At 50.8% G+C, this 22,641-nt stretch overlaps 2 protein-coding genes across 5 annotated transcripts; one reads left to right on the top strand and one right to left on the bottom strand.

The window, feature by feature from the left end:
* The first annotated feature begins 159 nt into the window (after positions 1 to 159).
* Positions 160 to 16,806, top strand: RAB41 (RAB41, member RAS oncogene family). Of its 4 annotated transcripts, none has more exons than XM_051630166.1 (9): positions 238 to 335; positions 1,885 to 1,943; positions 3,163 to 3,216; positions 5,269 to 5,374; positions 9,010 to 9,115; positions 9,396 to 9,507; positions 12,159 to 12,252; positions 14,000 to 14,066; positions 14,756 to 16,806. In XM_051630166.1, the coding sequence occupies exons 2-9, from the start codon at positions 1,918 to 1,920 to the stop codon at positions 14,818 to 14,820; spliced, it is 630 nt and encodes a 209-aa protein (XP_051486126.1). In that variant the 5' UTR covers positions 238 to 335; positions 1,885 to 1,917; the 3' UTR covers positions 14,821 to 16,806. The 4 variants fall into 4 exon arrangements, with proteins under 4 accessions (XP_051486123.1, XP_051486122.1, XP_051486126.1 ...); XM_051630165.1 differs by having other exon boundaries at positions 9,007 to 9,115; XM_051630163.1 differs by lacking the exon at positions 5,269 to 5,374 and having other exon boundaries at positions 160 to 335.
* A 2,301-nt stretch (positions 16,807 to 19,107) lies between these two features.
* On the bottom strand, positions 19,108 to 22,374 carry PDZD11 (PDZ domain containing 11). Its single transcript, XM_051630634.1, has 6 exons — positions 22,269 to 22,374; positions 22,069 to 22,152; positions 21,192 to 21,248; positions 20,782 to 20,880; positions 20,590 to 20,650; positions 19,108 to 19,836 (listed from the first exon to the last, which is right to left on the bottom strand). The coding sequence occupies exons 1-6, from the start codon at positions 22,353 to 22,355 to the stop codon at positions 19,802 to 19,804; spliced, it is 423 nt and encodes a 140-aa protein (XP_051486594.1). The 5' UTR covers positions 22,356 to 22,374; the 3' UTR covers positions 19,108 to 19,801.
* Between the last annotated feature and the right edge of the window lie 267 nt (positions 22,375 to 22,641).

The following is a 22,641-nucleotide window of genomic DNA, read 5'->3' as shown; positions in this document are numbered from 1 at the left end:
TCGTGGTGAGGGGGTTGGGAGAAGCGCTGGAGGACCCGTTGGCGGCCGCTCCCCCCCGCCCCGGGTCGGGCCTACCTGTCGGTAACAGGCCTGTACAGGGGGGTAGGCCCAACCCGGGGCGGGGGGGAGCGGCCGGTTGCCGTGGCAACGCGCCGCCCCGGCGGAAGTGACGCAGCGGCGCCGTTGTGCGCGCGCGCGCGCGGCGGCGTCTCCTCCTTCTCCCTCAGTCACGGCTCGGCCTCCCCGCGCCGCCATGTCCGGCCCCGGCAGCGGCAGCGGCGAGTTCGGGAACCCGCTCAGGAAATTCAAGCTCGTCTTCCTGGGCGAGCAGAGCGGTGAGAGGGACCGAGCGGCGGCGGGGGGCGCGATGAGGAGGGGTGCGGGGGGGTGGGGGGGGGGGGTGTGCGGGTGAGGGGCCGTCGCGGGCCTCTCGCTGAGGCGGGGGCCCTGAGGAGACGAGGAGGGGTTTTTCCTCCCCCCGCCCCAGGCTGGGTTGTCCGCCCTGCGGGTATGAGGTGGTGGGAGACGCGGGCTTGGCCTAAGCCGTGCCAGGCCCCGCTGCCAGGGCCTCCTCCCGGGGTCCGGGCCTTGCTCGGCGCCTGGAGCAGCGCGGTGGTTCTGGGGCTGCTGCTCCGCCCTGCGTCTGCTGGCTGCGGCCGTGCCCGCACCGAGCCCTCGGCATCTTCCACCCCATAAGGAGGAAATTCTTCCCTGCGAGGGTGGGGAGAGCCTGGCCCAGGTTGCCCAGGGAAGCTGTGGCTGCCCCATCCCTGGCAGTGTTGAAGGGCAGGTTGGATGGGGCTTGGAGCAGCCTGGGCTGGTGGGAGGTGTCCCTGTCCATGCAGGGGGGTTGGAACTAGATGATCTTTAAGGTCCCTTCCCACCCAAACCATTCCATGATTTTCTGATACACTGGAGAGAGAAAATGAATGGGAAAGCAGTGCTGGTTGTGTGGTGTGGCTGGTGCCTGCCTTACCTCTTTGTTTTCTTGTTTTGCCTGGAAGCTGCCTCCCTCTTCTACCCCTTCCCTCATTCTGAATGGATGAGTTGTGTCTTTTTTCTTGAGATTGTGGTGTTCCTGGCTGGATTACTCTCTTACTGCTTAGCTCCACCTCAATCCCAGAACTGTGGGTCTTGAAGGGATTTCCAGAAGTTATCTAATTCCCCTGCCTTACCACAGCAGGGTCAGTGTTGCTGCTGACAGACATTTGTTTAACCTGGTTTTACTCTTCACAATTTCACAGTCTCTCTAAGCAGCATATGCCTTTTCCCTCTTCTCTTCCATCCACACCCTTTGAATTTTCCTTGGCTTCCTCCAGCTTCCTGAGAGAGAATCAAAGACCTTATCTTTGCTTCTTATCACTGAGTTTCTTGACAAGATTTGCAAACCTTAGGGTTTTTAAGCAAGCCACCCGAGTTTACTCTGTATCTAAAATCTTGGTGTGAGGAAAGGATGGAAGTCTTGAATGTTGCTCATCTCTCCATCCAGAGGCAGCCACACAGCACCCAGGACATCACTGTGGCTTGTTTTGGTGTTTGTGTCTAGAAGTCCAAACCTTGGTGATTACATAAGTAGCAAATTACGAGTAATAAAGCAGATTTATTGCCTGCTTAAAGCAAACAAATTAATAATCCTTTGTCATCTCCATCACAGTGTGCCGAATTTTCAGGCCTGGTTTTCACTGTGATTAATTTTTGACCTACTGAGATGGATTTGGCTTAACATCCCTTGGTCATTTGGTAAATGAGTTCCTTAGCTGTCTTTTTGCTGGGAAATATCCTTAGGTTGGCAACTTCCTTCTGATCCTGTCACTCTCAAAGCAGCAGTTACTTTGGTTTTTTTCCCCACTGCTGCTTGAAAGTTATTTTTCTCTTCTTTTATAGTTGGGAAGACCTCTCTGATCACCAGGTTTATGTATGACAGTTTTGACAATACTTACCAGGTATGTGGTAGTGGGTTTTATTTTTAATATATATATGTATCTGGGTAAATCTGTTCCCTGCTGCTACGTTTCTCCAGGAGGTGTCAGGTCAATATCATGTGTGAGGTTGTCCAGGAGCCTTGCAGTGGAGATGAGACTTCATGGTGAAGCCCAACATCTGGTGTGATGTCAGGAATTAAGAGTATACAGGAAAGAAGCCAGGTTTAGATCCTGCCTGGGTACGTGAGGAGCTTCAAGGAATGGGAAGAGATATTGGTTTATGGTGTTGGCTGCCAGAGAAAGGTGATGATCAGGATGGGCATGGAAGTCTCAAGAAAGAAAGAATAAGACCTGAACATACTTGTGGTAGTTCTTGGTCTCTACCATCTGAGTCCAGAGTGTATAGGTGGATCTGCAAGAAGTCACCATGGTTTATTCTCTCAAGTAATTTGGTTTAGTACTATTTTTTATTTAAAGCAAAAGGCTAGAAAAAGCCAGGGAAATCTTGGCAGGGACAGAGTAGGGTAGGGATGAAGAAGCTGCAGATGGGAAGCTGAAGATGTGCAGGAGGCCTGAAGATAGCAGGAGGAGCTAGGTGCCTCAAAAGCACTTAGCAGTATTCCAAGGGAATATCTGCTTAAGGAAGATGAGATTGTGGTGTTCTCTTTGAATTCAGGCCAGAAAGAGATACTGGTTTCTTCTGGAGTAATTTTAAGCTGGAAAAGAAAGAGAAGAAATTGCTGTCCAGGAGTGGAAAGAGGCTGAGAGAAAGAACTGCCTGGACATGAAGCTTCTGCTTGTCACTGGAGAGGGAACACACTCTGGAATGAAAGCCCCGAATACAAACATGGCTTTTTAGCTTTCAGCACAATTGCCTGTCATCTGTATTTGTAGTTTGCTCCACCTCTCATTATTTCTAATGAGGTAACTCCTACCAGAGGGAGTTGCAGTAGACCAGGAGGAGATGCCTGTTCAGATAGGATCTGTGTTGGGATGTGGGAATGCCTGAGGGTAGAATCCAGACTCCAGGTTCTTGTGCAGTTGAGCAGTGTGGGAAGAGCTCTGTGAAACCAAGGCGGTGCAGATACAGACTGCTTTGCTTTTATCGGCTGCATTGGAGGCAAAAGTCTTCAACAGCTTAACTCTAAGTTTCTGAGAGCTTGTGGAGAAAGGTCTGATGTGCAGGTGCTGGAAGGGGGGGGGGGAGGGTTGCAGTTACTGATGCTTTTCTTCTTTCCAGGCGACCATTGGAATTGATTTCCTGTCCAAAACGATGTATCTTGAAGACCGCACGGTAAGTGAGGCAGCTGCGTGGTGGTGTGTCAGCTGCAGGGGGGAGCACTGCCTGCTCCTGCCCCTGCCTCCTCCAGTGGCTGCTGCAATCCCACAGGATTGGAATCAAACCACTGACCCACTCTCCTGTTTCTGGTGCTTCTTAAGATCTGGTACCTATCTGGTGGAATGAAGTCAAAATCTTTTCATTCCAGACTGGGGCAAGCTAATGTCTGTATGCCAGGCAGTGCCTGCTCTGTGTACTCTAGGCATGGTTTGCTCCCAGAATTTGCAGCTCTGCCTTTGGGATTGTCAGTATAAATGGGTCTGAGCAGACTGCATGTATTTCCAACCCTTGAAGTTATTCACAGTTACCACTGGTGCCATAGATCCTCCCCATAGAGAGGCTCCTCTAGTAACACAGGTCTCTTAAGAAAGCAGTTTTGCATTTAGCTTGCATGGGATTCCTTTTCTACATAAAGAGATCCCTCTCATCCCTCTCCTGTCTTTCAATATTTGTCTTTTCATTAGTTCACATACTGCTACTGCTTGCCTTTTTGCTAGTTTTACTGCTGGTTGAGGAGTGTGAAACTGCTGGGGGCAGGAAGGGGCCAGAGGCACGATGGAAATCCTTTGTGTTGCTTTGGGTCTGGTGCTTCTGAAGAAGTCTCAGCCCAGTGTGTGTGCTGAGTTTCCTGAGTGCTTCTCTGCCATCTCAGCAGTGATTCACTGTTAGAAAAGACATGGCTTAGTCTTTGGGAGAAACTACTAGGATAAAATTCTTCAGTAGTGCTGGCAGAGGCAGAAGGAGAGAAAAGTCTTGGGAATGCAGGTTGACACCTGTGAAGGCAGGTTGGAGTGCCTGGGTGCTGTTTTCAGCAGTGGTGTCTTGATTTCTTGTGATCGTGTGGGTCAGGATGTCCTTCACCTGCTGGCCTGCTATCCAGAAGACACCATTTTCCTTCCCGTGCTGGATATACTGTTAGCTCTCCTGGTTATCTAAGTGGTCCACAAAGCCCATGAAGCCTGTTTAAATAACAGAGAGGTGTTTGATGTGGGTAAAGGGAAGGAGAAGTACAAGCACATGAGCTCAGAAAACTCAGGCAGAATTTCTCAGCTATAGCCAATGCTGTGTTTTGCAGCAGCTTTGACTGCTGAGCCTCTCACTGCAGTTTGTGCTTTGGAATATGTGACATGTCCTTACACCAGATGATAGATCCTGAAGTTATATCTGTGCCAGGTCACTCCGCTCTAAACGTGGTCTGGGTAGCACGCAGTAGCCAGCAGAAGGCACAAACACACATGGAGTTATGTTCTTCAGAACCATCTCCAGTGGCCTCCCACAGAGGGCAGCTGAGGGTGGGTAATTTCCAGCATGTTGCCCTCACACTGGGAGCTGTGGCACTACCTGAGCTGGAGCCACCAGAAGCCCCATCCTTGTTCCCACCCACCAGGCTGACAGTCCTGTACAGTGACAGCCCCATTCTTGAAAGACCCATGAGTATTTCCATAACTATGTCTAGGTACCTTCCCAGGCTTGGAATTTAAGCCCAGGATAAGCCAGTCTGGAGGGTGCCTGCTGCTGTGGCTTGGTGCCTGACACCAGTGGGTCCCCAGGAGCAGGGTGATGTCCTTGGGGTCAGGAGTGGGCACTCCCAGCTAGCTGGAGGCTGCAGGGGCTTGTGTGGTTGTTCCAGCCAGAGGCCCCAGGCAGGATGCTCAGCTGTGTGTGCTTATTGCCCTGCTTAGCAGGTGGTGTGGGAAGGTTTTTTTAAGTATGTCTTGGTTTTATGGTTAAATGGAAGAAAATGTTCCTGTGTGAGAGGTCCTGAGGGGTCTGTGGTGGGAGGAAGGTCTTTCAGAGGTGCTGGGCTGAGGTTACAAGAACACCAGTGCTGTTGGCTCTTTGCCCATTTCTGTTCCATTTCAAGTTTCCTTTTGTTGCGTTGTTTGTTTTTTTTTTCCCCTGCGATATATTTTCTTTTAATTTTCATTTCACTTGAGTTTTGGTTTTGTTCTCCATTTTCCTGCTCTCCCCTTTTCCCCTCTTCCCCTACACTTCTCCATTTCCCAGATCAGGCTGCAGCTGTGGGACACAGCCGGCCAGGAGAGGTTCCGCAGCCTCATTCCCAGCTACATCCGTGACTCTGCTGTGGCTGTCATTGTCTTTGACATCACAAGTAGGTATTGAGCCCAAGGGTCTGCAGGGACCTTGCCTTTAACACATCCCTTTTGTGCACTGGGAGAGGTGGTGGTGTGTGAAAGAAGTCCTGTCAGCCTGAGGACTGTGGGTGTGCTGTGGGCAGAGGTGGAGTAGCCGAGCATCTTCCCCCACAACCAGTGGTAGCTCCATCCCATAATTCAGAAATTGGGGGAATTTTTTAACCCTGGTCTACTCAAAGCTCCAACAATGGAAGTGGTACACAGAGGGGTTGGCAGGTAGGTGACAGGGGTGGTGCCTTCCCGTGTGCCTGTGCTGGTTGCAGTGAGAGGTGATTGGTTGCCTTTGGAAAGCATTTTACTTTGTCTGGTTTGGGTGGGTTTTTTGTTTTTTCTTAAAACCTCAACATGAAATTTTTCTCTCTGCATAACTAGAGGGATAATACTAGTAACAGCTTCAGATGTCAAAACAAAGGAACACTGTCAGGGTAGGTGAAACAATCCAACACCCATGTAAATAAAACCTCTGTAGGAATTTGTGTGGAATCAAGACTTCTGTTTCACTGAAGGTGAGAGCTGGTGGTTCATGTGAGAGAGCTTTTGAAAGAGGAGAGGTACCACTACCATCATTTCTAAAGAATGAACAAGTTTATGGGGAAATTCTCTACAACTTGGCATAAATATTTTAGTATAAGATACAAATGCAATTATTTCATTGTAAATCCTTATTATTGGTTCCTTTTTAACGAAGCTACAGCATCAGCAAAGATATCTAGGCAGGATTTATACCAGAGAGCCAGCACCATGTGGACAAAGTCTGAGTAAAGAATGTAGCACAGATGAAGAACCTCTTGCCCACCTTTTATTCTGTCACAAAGTCTGGATTATAGTGAAGCTTTGTGGACTATGGATTTTTTTGCTTTGGTTCACTGAAGTGCTTAAGAAATAGTAGAGTTCTGTTATGATTTATCCTAAGTGTTAAGGGCAAGCAATTACCTGGTCTTTCCTGTAGCAGAAGTAGCTGACTCTGGGAGGATTTCTGGTTTGGTGCAAACAGGTATAAAGCTGAAGTGATCTGTTTGGTGTTTGAGGAGTGCTGAGATGTGCAGGTGATGGGCACACAGCTGGGTGAGGCAGCCTGGCCAGGCTCCATAGTTTGTCATCTCTTCTCCCCCATGTTGTGGAAGGTACAGGACACTGATTATCCAGGCAGGTGGAAGAGTCTTGCCACATTCTAGGATATTCTTAATAGCTTCCAGATGTGTAAAAAATAGTTGAGCAATAGCTGATGTCATCATGCCTTGGTAAGGGTCTGATCTTTTCAGGTAATTTCATTTTTTCTTGCTGTTGTTCCTAGTAACTGAAAGACTTTTGGTTTCCTTGTGTTATTGAAGCAACATGCCCATGTACTTCTGAGAGCACGGTGGTGAGCACTGGTTCCTTTACCACTCTGAAGAGCTGCATATTTGTGTTATCTTCAGTGGTAACTGTGTTTGGGAACCTCAGATGGTCTCCTGTAAGTTAATGCTGCTCATTGTAGTGTAAAATAGGGACAGTCCCATAGGACATATTTAAGTACCAGCCAAGATGCTCTTAAACTAGTAGAGGAAAAACTGTTAGCTAATGTGTGGGGAGCTGAGAAGAGCAAGAGAAATTGCTCAGTTATTGTTACCTGCTGGGCAAGAAATGCAAGTGGCCTGTGGAGAGATCTATGGTGACAGTCCCTACTGCAACTCAGGGCCCTCTCTGAACAAGTTACCCCGTTTCTGAGGCAGGCTGGGTTAGTGTTTGGTTGAGGACCTTTCTCTGCAGACCAGTTGGGTCATGAGCCTGCTCTCATGTTTGAGTGGGTTATTTATATTCCCTCTTCCCCTCCAAAATGGGCACACACAGACTGGGATTTGTATAAAGGAGAAGCCTCAGGAACACATTCCTGTGTGATCTGCCCCAGGTGTTGCTGCTGCAGCGGGGGGGGGTTGGACTTGATGATCTTCAGAGGTCTCTTCTAACCCCTATGATTCCATGAACACTGCAGCTGGCTCCCTCAGCTCACTTCAGGGGTGCCTGCACGTGGTGCCCACACACTAGCTGAAACCTTCCCTCAATTCGTGTCACACTTCACTACAATAAGCTTAGTGGGACCAGTTCTTTCCCCAGACTGTGGTGCTTCCTTTAGTTATCTTTTGGATGGTGAGTCTGAAAGTTGGAGTGTTTGAATCACCACCCTGGTAAAATTCCTGGTGTAGCAGCAATGTCTTGGGGACCATGTGGAAGCTTGTTGTGAAGTCCAACAGCAAGAGCCCAAACCTGTCATTATCAATCTGACCTGCTGGCACCAGAGGGATATTGTCCAGGTGCTTGGAGTTTTATCACCCTGAGTTTCCTGGGGTAATGGGGAGCCCTGACTTTTGCTGCTGTACTCAAGGCTGCCTTCAGAACGAACCAGGAGCTAATTGCTTTGACTGTAAGCCCTAATCTTCCTTAAGCCTCAGGGCATCAGATCTACGTAGGCTGATGCAGATATGATGTTGTTTTGAATCTGCCTGTAACAAGGCACTCTGCAGACCTGTGCTCTGTCCAGCTCCTGTTCCTCTTCTAAACAAGCCAATTACTGGTCCTTCTGCAGCTGCTTTCTGCCTTGCAGCCAGTCTCCTGCAAGCTGCCTTATTAACTGCTGCTCTGTGCACCAACAACTGCTCTCCCTGCCTGCTGAGCAAGTGGCTTTGTGAGCACAGCTAACCAATTCATGTCCTTGGGCTGGGAACCAGTCTGTGCCCTCCTGTGACACTCGTGCCTGCTGGGAATGCCAGTTGGCATCCTGTTTTCTGGCAGTGCAGCACTGCTTGTACCACTCACCGCATGGGGCAGGAGCTTGGAAAGAAACGGGGTCACTCCCAGTTGTGAAGAGCTTTTCTTTGGTGTTCACTGGGGTAGCTGGGCATGTTTTTGAATTGCTATTTCAAACAGACAGGTCCCAGACCTTGGAGCTGTCACATAAAATAGGTCAGTTTGTGTTAGGGCACAGTTCTGGAGATCACACTGTACCTCATGTGCTTCTTTCTGACTCTTGTTTTTCTGAAGGAGGGAACCTGCTGCCCTGTGTCACGTGAAGCCCACAGGTGCAGCATTTGCTTTTGTTTCTGCTGGAGCTTGTTACTGATTGCTTTAATCTTGCCTAGAAATCCCCATTCCTATCTTCTGGATGCTTGGTGCTGGAGAGTGAAAGCTGTTTTACTACCTGGGCTGGGGGAATTGAATGTCTGTCACATGGGAATTGCCCAGAAAGCTTTGATCTGAGATGCTCTAGGCCAGGAGTCCTGCAGAGGGCCCCATGCAGAGTGCTGAGTAGACCAGGAAGACCAGTTCTGTGTGACTTGTGAGCTACTGCTGGGAGCAGTGATGTAGGAGCCAGAACCCAGAGCTGTTGGGAGCAGCAGGATCTCTGGTCAGGCAGAGGAGGTGACCAAGGCGCAGTACCTAGAGTGGGAAGAACCGTCATCTGTGGTGTGGGGCGAGTTTACAGTTAACCTCAGCTTCTCAGACTGAGCTGCACACAGTTCATTGTAGAAATGGCCTTTTCTCTAAAGGACAGTTTCCTCCTGTTTTCTCTCTCTTGCTCTCTCCCCCTCTGCTCTCCCTGGCCTGGTACCAGCAGGTTCGGCTGCAGCTCTGGGACACAGCCGGCCAGGAGCGGTTCCGCAGCCTCATTCCCAGCTACATCCGCGACTCCACTATTGCTGTGGTGGTCTATGACATTACAAGTGAGTGCTGCTTTGCTGTCTCCTTATTTGAAACCTTACATGTCAGCAGAACTAATAAGTTGCAACCAGAAGTTCTGCAAAAAAAAAGATGATTAACATTAGAAATGTTTTTGTTTTTTGCCCCTGCCTTGTTTTTCTGTGTGAGCAGAAAACAGTTTATGGGTTGTTTTTTTACGTGGTGTGGGAGATTTGGAGAAGCACCTGAGTACAAGCATAGCATTATTCCTCTCTCTGAAAAGAAGCTTTGTCCTGAGCACTCCCATTTGCTTCTTCCCCACAGACTTGAATTCTTTCCAGCAAACCTCCAAGTGGATTGATGATGTCCGGACAGAGAGAGGAAGCGATGTCATCATCATGTTGGTGGGGAACAAAACTGACCTGGCAGACAAGAGGTAATGGAGGGGACCTGGTGGCCTTGCTGCCCTGACCAGTCAAAGCAGGGGACAGGCTGACTAGTCTGTCTTCAGAACAATCCTTGGCTTTAAATGAAGCATAAATAGCTTGTCAAGAAAATCACATTTCTGTTTCAGTATATGCAAAGTTACTCCCCTTTGCTAGTCTACGAATAGTTTCAGATAAAGCAAATGCCCCTAAAAGAATTCCTGTTACTTAAGTATCCCTGGACCATGTTTCTCAATAGTGTATTGTCTGATTTTTCCTTTTGTGCTGAGATAAAGCCACAAATATGTCCTGCAAAAGCAAGGAAATCTGCCTTCTTATTATTCTTATTATTTACATGACTCTTGCTGCATGTGCAAGTAAGTTCATAGTAAAGTTTCCTCTTGTTACAAGATGCAGCATGAGATTTTACAGCATCAGCCAATCCTTACAGTGCCAATACTTGAAACTGAAACATCTTCACAGACACCAGGCATTCTAAACTGTGCTCTCTGTGTGTCATGGCACATGTGGAGTATTGAAGTGATGGGGAATTTGTATCTGATGCAAAAGGAAGCATCTCGGAAGGGCAGAACTGGGAAGCACCTGGATCTCACAGCAAAATGAGGTGTTATCAAACCCTTATCCTTTAGCAGTTCATAAGACACTTCTGATCAGAAGGTAACAGCTTGACAAGCCTAACAGGTAGAACATAATGTTTTCTCAGAAAATCTTCTCCTGATAACTAAACTGCCTGTAGTTTGCTCTGTTTCTTGGGATGATGTGCCTGGTAGGGATCTGACTGTTTCACTGTTGGATGCTCTCCCATTTGAAATTCTAAACCTTGCTTTACTCACTCCTGCAGTGTACATGTGAATGTTTTGTGAAGTGGTTTCTCCTTGTGGCTTTGGTGTTGTCCAGATGCTCATGTGAGACAAGAGCCAGTATCCCTGGCTGCACAGACTGGTGTCAGGAGATCCTTTTTGCCCTTTGTCCCTGTAGAAGTCTGTTAGTTCTTATTTGTCATGCCTGGCAGGAAAAGCACAGACAGTTCTAATACCAGCAGGTGGTTTGAGTCAGTGGACAAAAGGATCAAGTCAGGCACCAGCTGGTGCTGTGTGGGTTTTATGCTGATGGTTCTCACAGAAATGTGTTCTGTGTCCTCCACACAGACAACCTTTCAACAGGAGGCCATTCTAAGTGTCCTGTGCCTTGCTCTTTGGAAAAGTTGGTAAAACTTGGTGGTCAGAGCTCCAGAAATATGATAAAAATGTGTATAGCTGATTTGGATTAAGAATTCCAGGTGGCAGGACCTCAGATCAGACTGGTCTCTAAAATCAGCTTACAAAAGCAACTGAGCAAAATCCGAGATGTTCTGCTTGAGCCAGTTCTGGATGTTGAGTATTTTTACACCCTCCTGGGAGCTAGAAATAACTGCAGCTCCCTGACTGAACAACCTGGTGTTTAGATTTGAGGCTTTCTGATTTCTATCAAAATCCAATTTCATGTGGAACTGGGAAGCTCAATGGGATGATTTCTGCCTTGGATTATTTCCTGATAGTGCATAGGGAAAGTGCAGAGTATGTGTGCAGGACAGCTCACCCAGCACTGCCATAAAAGTTAAAAATACTAGAAAGATGTTTGAAACAGGGCTACAGCTGAAGTTCATGTAGGAACCAGAAATTCTTATTTTAGAAGTGACAGTTGTCCTGGTCAAGGCTAGAATTTGGAATGATGATGTTACCCAGGTAGCAGTAAAAGAAGCTGCCTTGCCTTTCTTCTGAAGGGAAGTTAGATCTTTGTGAGGCTGGACAAAGCCACAGTGTCACTGTGAGCTGGGTCACATTTTTTGAAATATAACACAGCCATTCATCCTGTGGGAAAAAAAACAAGTGATGCTGCAAGTTAAGTTCTGAGGCCAAAAAACTGAACTAAAAATAGCATTTTTCTTATTTGCTGCAGGTTTTATTTTCTGTTAATGTTGCTTCAGTTGGTGGATGGGGTTTTTTTTCTTTTTTTTTTTTCTTTTGATCATTTTTTGTCTATTTTTCTTTGTGTTGGTTTTTCTTTTCTGTGATTTGTTCTCATTGCTGTAGACAGGTTTCTATAGAGGAGGGTGAGAGAAAAGCCCAAGAACTGAATATGATGTATATTGAAACCAGTGCTAAAGCAGGATGTAATGTGAAACAGGTATGTACAGGGTGTTGATCAGAGGTGCATTTGCAGGTGCTCACTCACAGGCAGCAGCCTGGCCCTTGCTGCTGGGTTGCACTTGCTGCTGGAGCCTTTCTGGAATCTTCCTATAACCTTCTGGTGGCTTTGGGGAAACTGCTTTTTGGAGCAGGTGCAGCATGTGGGGATTCTTCCCTTGAGGATGCTGTGAGTGAGGCTCAGCTGTAAAACTTCATCCTGTGCTGATCATCTGTTAATAGCCATAAGTTCAAGTGTTCCCTGGGGAACTTCCTTGGGGATATTTTGTTCTTAGCTGGAGGACCTGGGGGTCTGAAAGACTGAGAGGTCCTGAGGTCTCCATTGATGGACTCTGCACTCTTGTAGGGGGTGGTGAAGTGACCCGCTGCTGAAGAGCATCTCACTCACAGACACCTCTAACTCCCTGTCTATTCTTCCTTTCTGTCTTTCTGCTTCTGTTTGCATCTTTGTGCAGGCAAATCACCACGGAAGAAGGTGAACAGAGAGCCAAAGAGCTGAATGTGATGTTCATTGAGACCAGCGCAAAGACTGGATACAATGTGAAACAGGTAGATACGTGTTCTGTTCCAGAGGCAGGAAATCTGAACTGTGCTGCCTTGTGTGTCTATGCTTCTGCCTGGGGTTCATGTTCCATCATGGATTTGCTTGTGTGGTTTAATGTCACCCCCTGAAATGCTTCTTGCCCAGTGGTCACTGCTGCTTTATCTAGGGGGAGCTTCTTTCCTGTCGAGCCTTCTTAAAGCTAAGCAAACCCTTAGCCTGAAAGAGCAGAGAATCTAAAACCAGAATGTGCTGAGGGGTAGGAATCCAAATATTTCGTGCAGCCAAAAAAGAAAATCCCTTTGCCACAATCAATTAACACAGTTTTCTCAAATCAGTGTTGACGTTCATTGGGGTGATGGGATATGCTCATGCACTAGAGCAGAATTCCTGCAGAGGCAGGAATAGTTGAGGTTGGAAGGGATCTCTGGAGATCATCTAGTCAAGCCCTTGTGCTCAGAGCAGGCTGCCCAGAACTGACTCCAGTTGGGCTTTGATTATCTTAAAGGATAGAGACCCCATCTCCCCAGGGCACTGTCCATGCAGTAAAAACAAATTTCAAACATTTTTTCTTACATTTAAACAGAACATCTTGTATTTCAGCTTGTGCCTGTTGCCTCTTGCAGTAAAGCTTGTGGTTCCTCTCTGCACTAGTCCAGGAATAATTCTGAAGCATGGCAGAGCTTGGGGATTAAGGCAGCTGTGTAAGGTCCAGGGCTTTGCAGGGAGCATGAGGACTGGGACATGTCAGCTGGGAAACACAGCAACTTACTGCACACCAGCTGGTTTGGAGAACCTCCCGATGGGATTAGGAGATTTTGGCTTTGTTTCTTTTGACTATTATGGATTGAATCCACTTCAGTCCTTGGTTCTAACTAACTTGCTTCATTTGCCAAGCGGGTGTTGGCAGTGAGAGCTCCTGTGACAATCAGGATGCTATAGCCACCTAGCTGCTCCCTCAGTGCCTTGATTTTCCAAGGAACACAACTGGGAGGGGTGGGGAGAAGTCCTTGCCAAGATACTGAGAAAGAAATCCATCTTTGGTGACTCTTCTAGTTCTTGGTGCAGCAGTTCCCCCTGCCTGGCAGTGTCTGTGTTGTGTCAGCAGCTGCATCAGTGTCAGCAGGAGGAGCTCTAAGCATTCATTTGGACAATTACACAAAACCATTTTCTGATTTTTTTTTTTTTTTTTTAATGGGGATATGATAGTCCTTCCCAGCTCTAGCACATATTTAATGCAGCTCACTTGAGTCAGCTGCTTAGCTGAGAAATGGTTGTTTTGCAGCAGGGCTGAACTGAAAGAACAGGCTGTAAAACCTCAGTTATTCCATAGACTTTTTAAACCTTTGGTCTCTTGGGAGGTCACTCCTAAGTCCTGAGTTGTGTGCTGAAACATTGCTGTGTGCCAGGGTAGTTGAGGCTGGAAATGGTGGGTGATGTGTACTGGGTGCAGGAGGGAATTGATCTGTGTATCCTGGAAGAACTGTAACTAATTAATTCCATGTTCTGTTCAAGTAGAAACGGGTAAAATGAAGCTGCCTGTTTTGTGGGTAGTCAGTAACTTCTTTTAATAAAACTTGTTACATTTCTTAGGTAAAATTCTTTTGGAATTTGTTGATAATTGCTCTGTTTGCTAAAGCATCCCCATAACTAGTTTCTGCGATGTGGACTCAGAAGATCTGCTGTAAATCAGGGGTTTTTACCCTGCATTTTTTTCCTGACAAGCCTTCAGCTTTACCTGTTGCTGCTTTTCAGCTTTTCCGCCGCGTGGCTGCTGCCTTACCTGGGATGGACAGCACACCAGAGAAGAGCAAAGAAGACAGTATCCTTGCTTTCTCATCAGTAACTTGTCCTGTTCTCACAGAATTTGGCCATTCTCATGCTAGGTTGGGTTTCCTGATGTCTGGGCACCTTGTGGGGATGGGTCTTGTGGGGCTTTGCAGAGACAGGGCTGGACCAGTCAGTGTAGCGTGGTGCTTGCCTAGGGTGTCAATTGAGGACCCTGCTTGTGGGTTGTGTATAAATGTGCCCAGCTCCTTACAATGACAATCACAAGTTTTGCTTCCTCTGCTTAAGCTTATGATAAAATTTGCCTAGTTTAAAAATACCATACTGCTTTCCTCTTTAGCACAGGGTGCCTTGTGTGCAGACCTGTCTGACTGGGCTCTGTCCTCTAAGTGGTCTTGATCCAGGGAAGCTGTGGCTGCCCCACCCCTGGCAGTGTTGAAGGGCAGGTTGGATGGGGCTTGGAGCAACCTGGGCTGGTGGGAGGTGTCCCTGCCCATGGGTTTGGAACTGGATGATTTTTAAGGGGCCTTCCAGCCCAAACCAGTCTATGATTCTATGATACACCAAGTCCCCTGGTGTTGCAGTTCATCCTGCTCATGCAGAGTATGCTCTGCCAACACACCTGCCCCTCTCAAGAAGGGACTCTTCAGATCCTGATCCCATTCTGGGCTTCCTCCTTGTTTTCCCTTCAGCCAGGTGATCTCCTTAACTTGTCTCCTGCAGTGATCGACATCAAACTAGAGAAGCCTCCTGAGCAGCCAGTCACGGAGAGCGGGTGCTCTTGCTAACAGGCCTGTTCTCTAGCAGCACATTCCCAACCCGGCCAGTCTCACTGAAGAACATCACAGCTCATTGGCTAGGCAACCCTACTTTGGGGGCTGAACAACCAATCTACTAAGCGAGCAAACTCCCTGTTTACGGGTGGGGAGCAGCCCCTCTTACTGCATGGTATGAGCCCTGAGTGCAGAATGAGTGTCCTGTCTTTTCTTTTTTTATGTTGTTGCACTTTGGCACTGTGGTGGTGCCCTTTACACTCTCTCTCTTCCTCTCCTCCTCCCCCTCTTCCCTACCTGGAGCCTGTCCTCTCAGATGTATCTTGTGAATGCAATGGAAAAGCCACCAAGTTAGGGAAGACAAAAAAAATTAAGCTTGGGGGTGGGCTTTCCACCTTTCTTACTGCCTTGCATCTTAACTAGTTCCCTGTCCACTCCAGCCCTGTCTTTGTCCTGCATCCCCACTTTCTCTGTGGAAAGGCTGCTCCTTTTGAACCAGTCAGTTTGACTCGGCCTTGCCTTTTTTGGACAATACAGGTTATCTGTTTCTAAGCTTTTGCTTCCTGCAGGGCACACACAATATTAGCTCTTCAATTTCTCCTCTCTGTGGATGATCTTGGCTAATTCTTGCTCACGACTTCTGAGTTTTGCCCCCTCGTGTTACACACAGCACTTGGAAACCCCCAAACTCTGATAGCTTTGGCCTTGTTGCTCCCATTTGTGTAGCAGAGACATCCAACAGACTGCTCTCCTCAATTGGAATACCTTCCCATCCAGAGGGTGTTGGTGCTGGGTGAGGGGTGCCTGTCAGCTCTGGGGAAGGAAGAGGGCACAGAGGCTTTGCAGCATGAACCTGGGTGGGGAGAGACCCTCAGGGTGGTTTGTAGGCCTGGGTCCTATCAACAGGAAAAGCAAGCAGTTCCCTGGAATCCATCATCACTACGGGGCAATCCCTGCCCTGGGAGTCAGGGATGCTGTGCAGGCTCTTCTCCCAGTCACTGTTCTCCTGGTCCTTGTCACGTAGACTGGGAGCTTCTTCACAAGGAGCAGGGGAGCTTCAGCAGGTGGCAGGGCAGTGAGTGCAGCTCTGCTCTCCTGCCTAGGTTGCTGCTGCATGAAATTGTACCCAGCTGCTTCTGCCTCTCTAGGAGACTTCTGGGGGATGGAGCTGGGAGCCATTTCACTTTTGGGGTAGTTTCAGCATTGCCAAAGCAGAGATGAGCAGTGCAGGAATTTGTCAGACCTGGGTAGAGGAGAAACAGCTGAAGTGACTCCTGGTGTCACTTCCTCACCTCGCTAGCTGGGCACTGTCCTCTGCCCCTGGGTCCTGATGACATCAGTAGAGCTTCTCAGAGACTTGCTGGGGGTTGTTCATCCATCTGTGCTAACCAGAAGTCTGCAGGCTTGTTGAGAGCAAGGGGAATAAAGCCATGGATGGCTCCAAGCCCCTCACTGCTCTGTTCATCACCTGGCCTGTGTCTCGCTGGCGGGCAGGAGCATGACTGACCGTGGTGTGACAGGTGGGGACAACAGTGTCTGGTGGTGGGTGACACCCCTGGCAGGATGGCTGTGGTCACTGGCACAGCCTGTAGGTGTCGAGGGTGGGAAGGGGCAGCCAAGGGCCGGGAGCTGGCAGTCCCCCAGGGAGCTGGCAGTCCCCTGGCAGCAAGTCACCCATCTGCTGGTGACTGACCTTTTGTTCCCCAGAGCCCTGCCCCTTCCCCTCGGGCCGAGCTGGCCTGCAGGAGGAAGCAGGGATGTTGTTGCCCATTTCACTCTGGAGTGTCCCCCCTTTTCCTACAGTCCCAGCTGGCAGAGCTGGGTCCCAGTGCCAGCAGGAAGCTCAGCCCCCTCCTCTGTACATAGCCCTGTTGTGTGGGAATTGCTGATGTTTGTCGGTGTGTCCGTGTCTGCTGTAGAACAGGTTTTGCTGTCCCCTTCTCACAGGCAGGTGTGAGCTGCTCTGCTGTCGTGTTGTTCTGAGTCACGGACCGGGGGGGAGGGAGGGGGGAGACCCTAAGTAATGGGGGGGGAGGGGGGGTAACTAGTGAAATAAAATAGTTCACTTCCCACTGTCTTCTCTATGGATGTGTATAATATTGAGTGTGTGTCTGGCCCTGCTGTCTCCTAGCTGTTAGCAGAGTGTGACTATTACTATGAGTATGGACTGTCTGACCACAGCTGTGTATCACACTAAATAAAGTTATTTCACCAACACCTCTGCTGTCCTGCTGCCCAGAGGGTCCTGGGGCTGCCTGTGCTTCTTTTTCTTCTAGTCTGTCCTGCACAGGGTGGGGTTGGGCCCCAAGGGTGATGGGGGGGCCAGGCCAGGCCCACCTCCCCATGGCGCTGGCCTTCCTTGGCAGTGCTGTCCTGCTCCTGCAGGCTGAGGGATGTCACCACCCTGGTGGCCCTACTGTGTGAGGTGCTGTGACAGGAGCCCCTTCCTCCCCTGGGGATGTGAGGCATTTTAAAGGTGGTGTCCAGCCTTGCTGGGTGCAGGTTTTGGGGTGCAGAGCCTGTCCTTGGCCACCAGTGCTCCCCACAGTGCCACATCCTGGCTGTGCTGGTGCAGGGATGTAGGATGAGTTGCACAACATCCAGGATTGAGGGAGGTGGGACACTGACATCATCCACATGCATGACATCACCTGGCTGGGGACAAGGCTGAGGTGGGCTACTGCACCTGTGGGGGACAGGGGGTGAGACTGACACCCAAGTCCTGGCTTGTGTCAGAGGGGCACCTTATTTGCAGCAGTATCAGCTTCATCCAACACCTGGGGAGCGAGCATGCTGGGCTAGGAGACCCTCCTGTTGAGATCTCAGGGGCTGGAGGGTCTTGTTAGGGGCAAAACGCTGCCCTAGGGCTGGTCAGCTGCAGGAGTCAGGGCCAGTCCCTTGGGCAGGACGTGGTGCTGGCTCCCTTACAGCTGAGGTGCAGGCAGTGCCAGCCTCCAGAGTGCAGCAGCCTGTCCAGACAGCAAAACCCTCCAGTGCCTGGGATAACTGGAATGCCAGAGCCCACGGCATCCTGGAGCTCAGGAGCTTTAGGAGATTCCAAGCTGAGTGGCAGAGCTGTGCTGGAGGGGTCTTTGGTGTCTGAGTGGAACGAGGACAAAGGGTTTCAATAGAGGAAGTTTATTTTCACAGTCCTGGCACCACCAGGAGATCTGGGCAAAGAGAAGATGGTCCCAAGGAGTTAAATCAACCTCCTGCCTTTCTCTCTGAGGGGCCCTGAGCCCCTTCTTCAGCAGCCAGAAGAGAAATGGAGTAGGTGTTAGTGGTGGTTAGATGAGAAATGAGACCTTCCTAAGTTTCCATGATTGCTTCCCTGCTCCTGATGAGATGTTGAAGGACCCAGGCAAGGACCTGGCAGCAGCAGCACCAGGCACTCACAGATCCCTGGGTGGATCCCTGGGTGGATCCCTGGCTGTGCCCCCAGCAGAACCAGCTTCCCCTCCTGGTGCTGCAGCCAACTGCTCCTGGCTGGAGCCAAGGACAGAGGACACGACACTGGGGGTATCACTGCAGGGGGGCAGGGTCCTCAGTGGGTTACAGTAAGGGGGTGGAAAGGGGCTTTTAAAGACAATCTCAGGGTTTGAAGCCTTTTCTCTCAGGAGGTGACTGTGTGGATCCAAGCACACCAGCTGGTGGTGGCCCAGGCCTGGGGTGAGCTGTGCTCAGTCACCTGCCAGTGTCACCTGCTGTGCCTCACACAGTTGGCTCTGGAGCTGTTACCATCACTCCAAAAGGCCAAGTTTCCTGCACCACCCCTGCCAGTCTGCTTCCCCAGCCAGGGAGCTTCTCATTGGCAAACCACAGCTGCTCCAATGCTCCTGACTCTTGGCCTTTTTGCAAGGTGCTAAAAAAAAATTAATCCAATGTTGCTGGACCTTTCCCAGCTGGAATTGGTAACCACCCCTGTTTGTCCTTTCAGTTCTGAAGGATGGACTGTGGTGGCCAGTAAAAACCCTGGCAATTAAAATACCCAAGACATGAATGTGGGTTGGGGAAAGAATCCTCTCTTTCCTGTTATCCCAGAGCCAGTGTCAGCACGATGGCTGCCAAGGCTCCCACTAATTACCTGAGTCATGGCAGGGAGGCAGCTGCCCTCAGCAGGAACATCTTCCTGGAGCTCCTGCAGGAGGAAGACTGAACGTTGGGTTCCACACTTCCCACCCTGCAAAGACAACTGGAGCCAAGGCCTGTCCCAGCCACCCGCCCAGCCCGTCCTCAGGGCAGTGCTGAGGTGGTGACGAACAACCCTCCCCAGAGACTCCCTGAGTGGGAACACGATGCAGGCTGGTTGCTGTGCTCCTTTATTGTTTCATTTGTTACAGAGAAGCAGAAAACAGGGCCCAGAGCCCAGAGCAAGGGCTGTCCTGGTGCCACTGCCAATGTCGTTGAGCAGCAAGAGGGACACGCACGGCTCGGCAAGACTAGAGGCTGGAGATGTGCACAGAGTGTGGGTGGGTGTCACCCCTGTCCCCCCAGACCCCAGCACACCCAGCACTGCAGAGCAGAGGTAGGACAGCAGACAAGGAGAGAATGTCAAGTCACCAGAGAACTGAACAGGTCGATGTCTTGGCAGAACCAAGGCTGTGCTCTGCTCAAGCACGTTCAGACCCTCCTGGCCTTACATCTGGCAACAAGGTTGGGTCCAGCACCAAAGCACTCATTTAAGTCCTACAAGAACAGAAGCACAGACCTTGCTGGAGAAGATGCTCTCCAGGACCCACTTCCACATCAGCACCCTCAGGTTGTTTCAACACCCAGTTCAAGGAGTACAGACTAAAGCCCCATCCATCTTCCAGCTAAAGAAGACTCTACTGGTGTCCCTCCAGGCAGGAAGCAGAGCTGATGCTGTGCAGCCAACAGGACAGTGGTACCTCCAGTGACAGCTGAAACTTGGTGTGTCATCTCACGTGTTGAGGAGAAGTAGTAGAGAGTTTTTGGCGAGGATGGCCACTCTGGAGACCTGGCAGAGAGCTGCTGACTAGTGAACAGTTCGTTCCTTCTGCCTCTGGTAATCTGGGAAGGAAAGGGAAGGCCAGGCTGAAAGGGCAGGAATGGCAGTGGTTGATGACAAGGGGGAATGAGCCACAATATTAAAGGGAAACATGTTCTGTTCATACCTCACTAAGCAGGGGCAGTGTTTGCTGCCATCCTGAGTAGCAGCTGCCCATAAAACAGCACCTTTGCACCCCGGGTGGTCATTTGAAGTTATTTCAGGCCATTTAGAACAGATGTTTGTTTAAAGTTCTCTCTTCCCCTCGTTCCTATTTTCCTTCTTTCTTCACTTGTGAAAAATTTCATTTTATGAGGAATCCTTGTCTGGCCTGATTTGACCTCCATTTACCCCCTACTTATACCTATTAACTTTATGGGTGCAGAAACTGAGAGTTAATACAATCTTTACCCTCACTCAGAATTTAAACCTTCTTGGGGAGGGATAAACACCATGGGAACAGGCCCACGAGTGACAGAACTAATTCCTGTGTTATTCAAGGATAAGTAGCATCTTCTACAGCTCTGAAGTTAGCACTTCCACCCAACAATCATTTAGCACCCTGTTGCTAAACCCTGCACTACAAGTTTTTCTTTGTGGACAGCTGAAGCCAGTCCTTGCTGTTTTGACTTGGTAGCTGTCCTGATCTCAACTCAAAGCCCAGTGTGAAGCTCCTAACTGCTAAGCTCAGCTGGAACCAGCAGGGATGCAGAGCAGTTTGCTTCCCAAGGAGAAAAGCTGCCAGGTGACTGGGCTGGGAGCTGGTGGGCACTTACTGTAGGGGAAGTAACGCACACGCATGGTGATTTCACGGGCTGTCTTCAGGATCTCCACAGCCTGCAAGCAGAAAGAGCTGCTGAGGGACCAGGCTGGGCTGGAGGACAGGACAGAGGAATGCCTCAGTCACAGGAGGCTGGAAGGAGATGGTGTTTGTAGGGACTCACTGTCCTCACCACGGACGTGCTCACCTTGCTGTGCTCAATGTCCTGGAAATCCACGTCATTCACCGAGAGCACCTGGTCCCCTTCCTGCAGCCCAGCTCTGTGAGCATCTGAGTCAGGGATCACCTGGGGAGGCAGGAGCAGGGAGAGGAGCCCTGTGCTGCTGCTGCAGCTCTGCTCCCGCAGCCCAGCCCCACAGCCCCCCAGAGAGGATGGGGAGCAGGGACTGCAGCACACAGCAACGCTCCCTGGGCTGGCAGGGAGCACGAGGTGGTGTGGGACTGTCTGATGGCTGCTTGGTGCCTGGTGAACGACAGTGGTGAGGGGGGAGACACGTCCAAGCGAGCACACGAGTCTCCTTGCACACCCAGCTGGCTCAGCAGCACCCAAGGGAACAGGCAGAGCACAGGGAGGGAATGGCAGGAGGACAAACACACCTTGGAGATGAAGATCCCCAGCTGCGAGGCTTTTCCTCCCCGGATGTTGAAGCCCAGCTGTGAGAGGAACCAGCAGGGAAATGCAGTCACTTCGGGTCCTCCAGCCCAGGACCCTCCCCACTGGATACATGTATCTTCCCGATGGAGCAAAGCTGTTGGTGCTGCCGTGTTCAGCCAGGCAGCAGCAAGCTCCAGTGCCCCTCTGCTATCTTCCCTGGCCATCTCACCTTGGACGCCCCAGGGGCTCCTTGTCCTTTATCAGTTCCACATCACGTTGGACTTCACCCACAAAGATTTCTTCTCCCTCCGTGGCACAGCCCTTCCCGGCAGGGCAGGAGCAGTGCCTCCCTTCTCCCCACCCATCCTCCCAAGACCCTGCCAGAGGGAAGCACCAGGAACCTGTCTGGCCTCCAGCCCAGCACCTTATCTTGCTGGGAAGTATCTTCCCCCGGCAGCTCTGGGGCCTCTGCAGCAGCTCAGTGCTGCCAGGAAAGGTGTTGGGAAAGACAAGTGTGGATCCAGTATGGAAAATGATGATGGGAAGGGAAGGGAAAGAGGATGGGAAGGGAAAGAGGAAGGGAAGGGAAAGAGGAAGGGAAGGGAAGGGAAGGGAAGGGAAGGGAAGGGAAAGAGGAAGGGAAGGGAAAGAGGAAGGGAAGGGAAGGGAGGAAGGGAGGAAGGGAGGAAGGGAGGAAGGGAGGAAGGAAGGAAGGAAGGAAGGAAGGAAGGAAGGAAGGAAGGAAGGAAGGAAGGAAGGAAGGAAGGAAACAGGAAAGAAAAAATGCCAGGAAAGAAGGAAACAAAGAAGGAAACAAGGAAACAAGGAAGGAAGGAGCAGGCAGGGAGCGAGGCCTCGGGGCCCAGCGCGGGGTCTCACCTGAGCCCCGGGCGGCTTCTTCAGGACGATGGTGCGGGGCAGGAACTGGGTCAGCTCGTTGTTGTAGTCGGGGTGGAAAACCCTCTGCAAGGCAACGCGCGTCAGGGCGGCGGCACCGGCCGAACCCCCCCGGGCCGGGCCGGGCCGGACCGATCCCAGCCGTGCCGCGGCTCCCCCGCCGCCCCCAGCCCCGTCCCCACCTCGTGCGGCGGAACCCAGGCGGGCGGGCTCTCGTAGGGCGGCAGGAACACCACCGGGAAGTCGTCGTAGGGCAGCCGGGCCTCCATGCTGCCGCGCCGGGGGAGGGAGGGCAGGGCCGGGCGGTCCCGGTCCCGGTCCCGGTCCCGCCCCGTCCCGCCCCGTCCCGCCATTGGCGCCCGGCCCCGCGCGGCTCCGTTTGAATCTCGGCGGTTGCGGCGCCGCCATCGCAACGGTCACCGGCGGGTGCAGGTGGGTCCGGCCCCGTCCTCACCCCCAACCCTCCCCTCCCCTCCCCGCCCCGCGGGGCCGGGGCCGCGCTGGGCGAGGCCGGGCGGGAGGTGGGTAGCGGGGCCTTGAGGGGCTCCCCGGGGC

This window comes from Apus apus, chromosome 12 (genome assembly GCF_020740795.1).
Source record: "Apus apus isolate bApuApu2 chromosome 12, bApuApu2.pri.cur, whole genome shotgun sequence".
Taxonomy (NCBI): domain Eukaryota; kingdom Metazoa; phylum Chordata; class Aves; order Apodiformes; family Apodidae; genus Apus; species Apus apus.
This window is presented reverse-complemented; position numbering and strand designations above follow the sequence as displayed.

Bases quoted from the DNA above. Each gene is read 5' to 3' on its own strand.
- RAB41 (XM_051630162.1), top strand. From the start codon at position 254: ATGTCCGGCCCCGGCAGCGGCAGCGGCGAGTTCGGGAACCCGCTCAGG. The intron at 9,508-12,158 runs GTAATGGAGGGG...ATCTTTGTGCAG, and splicing joins ACTGACCTGGCAGACAAGAG to GCAAATCACCACGGAAGAAG. The intron at 14,067-14,755 runs GTATCCTTGCTT...TGTCTCCTGCAG, and splicing joins AGAGAAGAGCAAAGAAGACA to TGATCGACATCAAACTAGAG.
- PDZD11 (XM_051630634.1), bottom strand. From the start codon at position 22,355: ATGGAGGCCCGGCTGCCCTACGACGACTTCCCGGTGGTGTTCCTGCCG. The intron at 21,249-22,068 runs GTGAGACCCCGC...TTCCTCTCACAG, and splicing joins AGAAGCCGCCCGGGGCTCAG to CTGGGCTTCAACATCCGGGG. The intron at 19,837-20,589 runs GTAAGTGCCCAC...TTTCCTTCCCAG, and splicing joins TGTGCGTTACTTCCCCTACA to ATTACCAGAGGCAGAAGGAA.